At 39.9% G+C, this 5,017-nt stretch overlaps 1 protein-coding gene across 6 annotated transcripts in view; it reads right to left on the bottom strand.

Moving 5' to 3' along the window:
- Positions 1–5,017, bottom strand: part of ANKRD44 (ankyrin repeat domain 44) — a 219,690-nt gene that overhangs the window by 22,389 nt on the left and 192,284 nt on the right. For all 6 annotated transcript variants that reach the window (XM_006159916.3, XM_027776323.1, XM_006159917.3 and 3 more), the window contains exon 17: positions 2,338–2,539. In XM_006159916.3, the coding sequence (XP_006159978.1) occupies positions 2,338–2,539 (202 nt within the window). The remainder of the gene's footprint in view (positions 1–2,337; positions 2,540–5,017) is intronic.

The following is a 5,017-nucleotide window of genomic DNA, read 5'->3' on the forward strand; positions in this document are numbered from 1 at the left end:
ACACGATACACAGGGTTTTCCACTGGGGGAGTAAAATGAGAGCAAATCCGGTTAAAATTCCAAACGTGACCTTTTCTCCTCGCTGAACAATGAGAACGACATGAAATAGCTGCATTTGCCACCTTACAGACGTGAGGAAAGAGAATATAGCAGCTATGTCGGGCTTGGAAAGCCTCTTCTAAGAGCTATGTTTTACTGTCCTTTTTGTTGCTTGCCAGTCAGGAGAGAATGCTAATTTAACAAGGCCGCATTTTCCAGGACAATACCTATCAGAATGAGCTCACGTTCTTCAGCACCACTCCCAGGAACTACAGGAATAATGCCTGCATTTCCAGCCACACTGTTTATGTGTCTCAGGAGGAAATTTTGTGGGTTAGAGTACAGGTAATAAATTGTGTGTGTGTTAGGGAGGGATTGCTAGCTTGTTTTTAAAAATTATACTCAGTTTTTTTTACCACGGGTAAAAATGCAAGGAGATTAATGTATGCCTAAAAGGAAATGATTAGGAAAGAACTAACAGCGAAAGCAGAAACATGGGTTCATGAAGGTGGTGGGAGAGTGTATTTTGACTGCTTCCTCCTTCTGTATCAATTTGATATTCTTTAAATATTCATAATCCTAACAGTTGCAGAATTTTTTATTTTGGGCTAAATATATGAAAGAAAAATTGATCTAAGTTTCTAGCACTGTGTTAAACAGCAAACAATTTCTATAGTTGTGCTTTTTTTTTTTTTTTTGGTACAGCAGCTGTTTGAATTTAGTCTTTGGGTAAATTAAAGCATCTCCTGTTGTCAAACTGTAGTCAAACTTAAGTTCTTGCTTTCCACATGCTACATTTCCCCCCCAGTTGCCTTCTAGCAAAAAGATGCGGACATCTTTATAGTTGTGCCTGCAAGTCCAGCTTTTCTCAGGCTAGCTGAGCCTCTCCCTGGCTATGAGTGACAGCCATTTTTCATGCTGCTCAAAGACCACAACTGTCACTGCAATTCTCTGTGCCAAACCTCTAACCTGGCTCCTGCTCCTCACAGTACTCCAAGGACGTGACACAAAAGGATTGGCATGACAAGTGAGTGAAAAAAGATGCTGGGTAAGGCAGTCCTCAAAGTACAGGCTAAAGCCTCCACAAGGCAGACATTTTGTGAAGAGAGTCAAATGACAGCCCATGTCTTTTTAATGAATGACATGAAGGAAATCCAAATGGAGTGAACTTCTTGAACACTAGGGGGCTCCATTGGACCACAACCTATATCCCAGTGGCACATGAATGACAAGGATTGTTTTTCATTGTTTTTACCTGTTTACCAGGGTGATTTTCCACAACCAAATAGGCCCTTTGTAATGGTCAGAAACTACAAGATGACTAAGGTAGGATGCTTGCCTTAATAACAGGCAATTTAGCTTTTAAAAGGAAAATAAAATTTGAACTTCGTAATACCAAGAATGCTAGGGAGAAAAATGACTAGGATGGTAGAAATAAGAATATGTATTTCAACCCGATGTCACTGACTTCATGGCTACAATTTTTCCAGAAAAATAATTTCCAGGTAATTTGCAACAGCCAGGCTTTTCAATCTCCCTATTGTGTTTCTTCAGTGCCTTTGAAGTTCAGAGATGTAGATGGAATTATTTCTACAAGGTGTACCATTCAAAGAAAATTTTCTGAAGTAACAAAAATCATTGGATCTTTGGAAAACTATCTCTGCACCTTTCTCAGTATATCCATTATTTCACTTTGTAAGACAGTTATTTCTCTTTTAAGATGATATCTACTACCCCCATCAAAGGCTGATGTCATTGGATTTCCTGAGCCCAAAAGTATTTATACCTTAGCTGAGTTAGACACTTCCACATTACCTTCATATCTGCATGTATATCTAGAAATGTTCTGAGGTGTCTTTTTAGGTGCATCATGCATCAAGAACCAGAGCAAAAGCTAAGAAGCACCATTTAGGCTGACAGAATGATGTGCTGATTAGACCACTGTCTGTCCTGAAATGAAACAGCCCTGAAATATCATTAATTTTATGCTTGAAACTGCTGTTTGATCTTGATGTGTAACTTATTCCGAAGATCGCAGTATACCTTGCCCTTTGTTCAGAAAATTCAGTAGGAGCCTTTGGCCAAAAGCCCAAACTCTATTTTGAATTAGGAAGATCAGAGGCTGCCTGTCCAGAGAACACTTGTCTTTTCCAAGGGGATAGCAGGGCCAAAAGCATTTTGGAAATGTGTAGGAATATATGATACAAAAAGAACATTGATATTTAAACATTGGGATGAAAGAAGATACTATTATTCTTTTCTTCAAAACTAGGCCAATCAGACTGCCGAAAGACCTACCTGAGGCATGAAGTGGGGTTCTTTTGGTTACATTGTCTTTCACAAAGATGGATGCACCCTGATTGATGAGTGCTTCTACACATTCCGTGTGTCCCTTAAAGGCAGCCAGATCCAGAGCAGTTCGGCCTTTCTCGTCCCTGATGTCCAGGTCCACCAGTGACTGCAGCAGGACTTCCAAAGCTTGATGGTGCCCATTGTAGGCCTGCAGAGAAGAAGATGATGGCTCACGTGCACGCTCACCTTGAACCCCACCACGACTCACAAGAGGGCTGAGCCGCCCAGGTCACAGACAGAGGCCTCTCTGAAAAGAACCTCAGATAAACTTCTGAGATAGTTACGGAAACACAGGCAAACTGGAGAGTTAAACTGAAAAACCAAAAGGCACAAGCCTCACAGTTACATAAAATTTCTTCATGTTCTTTATTGTTTATTCAATAATTCATTCCAACAGCACTAAGTGCATTAATGTGTGTGTGTGTGTGTGTGTGTGTATGTGTGTGTGTGTATGTGTATATATGTATATATATATGGTTTTAGAGGTTTTCGTCTCAGGATGTGTGTGCTTGACAGAGTGAGAGAGACAGAGATAGTGAGAGAGAAAGTAAGAAATCACCCTTGAGGGGACAGCCTCACTGCAATCCCTTTTTCTCCATTCTCCTCCTAGGATCTTGGACACGTGTGCACACGTGCCCAGCATGATTTTCAAGCTACCCAGTCCAGGATGCGAACTACGATTAGCCATGAGGGAGTCCAGCAATGTAACTGCTGTGCCATCTGCTGGCACTGCATTTTAATATTTATATGTATTGATCTAATAATCTAATACAGACTCATAGCTGAAAGCATTAGTATATACTTATAGCTGTCAGTTCAGCCCTACACCTACCAATATAAGCAGAATTATTTTCCAGAAGACTTTTTTGTTCGAAAACCTGGAGGCAAAAAAATTAAGAAAAGCGCAGTGGGCTTTGGGATCCAACAGAGGCATACAGACCTCCATTACAGCCCAACGGTTTACTCCTGGGTTGTTAAAAAAGTCATGTATGTTCTATTCAGAGATGCATCATGACCTTTCCCATAACCCAGAAACTTCTAACCTTGTGACCTTGGGTGAGTTTCTTAATTTTATTAAGAGTTCTTTTTTGCCCTATAAAATGAGAGCAATAAGAACTGCTTCCCAGAGTTGCTCTGTAGGTGAATAGAGATAACATTGTACAGACTTTGCATATCATCTTGCATGTAGTTGACGGTGCTCTCTTTCCATTGATAGCAATAAAAGCACAGAAACAATGAGGAAAATAAAGCCCATGTTCCAGAACCAAGTTCAGATGCACCATGAGGTCCTTTACTATGTCAGGATTAAGAAGTTACTCCTACTAAATACTACTAAAAATTAAAATTAAATACTAATTAAATACTAATACTACTAAAAATTAAAAAGAAAAGTCCAGAAGATAACTTTTTATTGAGTCTATAAGGTAAAAAATGTGTGTGTATATGTGTGTGTGTGTGAATATATATATACACATATATACATATATACACATATAAACACATACACATATGCACACATTACCTCCCCACACACATACACACAAAGGCAAACAATACTAAAAATAAGAGAGAAGATGGGGGCAGCAGGTGGTGTGCTGGTTAAGGAGGCTGGACTCCCATATGGCTGACTGTGGGGTAAGTCCTGGACCCAGTGGCTTGAAAATGATGCCAGGTGTATGTGTGTGCATGCCAAAATCCCGCGAGGAGAATGGAGAAGGGCCTGTGGTATGGCTGTCCCCCCTGGGGGGTAATTTTTCACTTTCCCTCTCACCGTCTGTCTCTCTCTGGTGAGTGCATGTGCCCTATAGCAAAAACCTAAAGAATAAAAAAGAGAGCGAGAGAAAGCGGGGAAGGTTATCTGGGAGAGGACAGCTGAGGGAGGGAAGTAAAGAAACAGGAGACGCGGTCCCAGTGTCTTCAGCAGCCACGGCCCTTTCTTATGGCACTCGCACTTTTTATCTTTCAACTGCAGATATTACTCAAGGCACAGTGTATTTGAAAAACTGCCTGACCCACACAAAGGATTAATTTCCTAAATACACAAAAAGCTCTTAGAATCCATTTTAAAAACTAGGAAAATATGCAAAGGGCATGTCATGACAAGGCAGCTGAGAGAAAACTAATATAAAAGGCCAATAAAAATATGAAAAAATATGTAAATTTAAAAATACTATTTTTCACCTACCAGACTAGCAATGATTAAAAAGTTTGGTCATGCCCGGTGTTCGTTAAAACACCAGGAAAAAAGCAATCTTACACTCTGTTGGTGGGAGCATAGATTAGTGTGACATTTGTGGAGGGTGCTTTAACAAAATGATCAAAACTTTTTAGGAAAAAGAACTAAGTTGCAGACATTACACATAACATGATCTCATTTATATAAAAAGTAAATGCAGGGCCAGCAGGTGGCGTGGTGGTTAGGGGTGCTGGACTCCCACATGGACAGCAGTTCGAGTCCTGGACCTGGCAGCTTGTTCTCTCTCTCTCTCATTGAAATTTAAAATAATAATAATAAATAAATAATTCTTAAAAAATATTATGCCTACTTCTACATTCATAGTGAATTTTTTTTTTTTTTGGAGAGGTTTTTGCTATAAGGCGCCTGCACTCGCCAGACAGACAGAGA

The sequence above is a fragment of the Tupaia chinensis genome, unplaced genomic scaffold (assembly GCF_000334495.1).
Source record: "Tupaia chinensis unplaced genomic scaffold, TupChi_1.0 Scaffold000661_1, whole genome shotgun sequence".
Classification (NCBI taxonomy): Eukaryota; Metazoa; Chordata; class Mammalia; order Scandentia; family Tupaiidae; genus Tupaia; species Tupaia belangeri.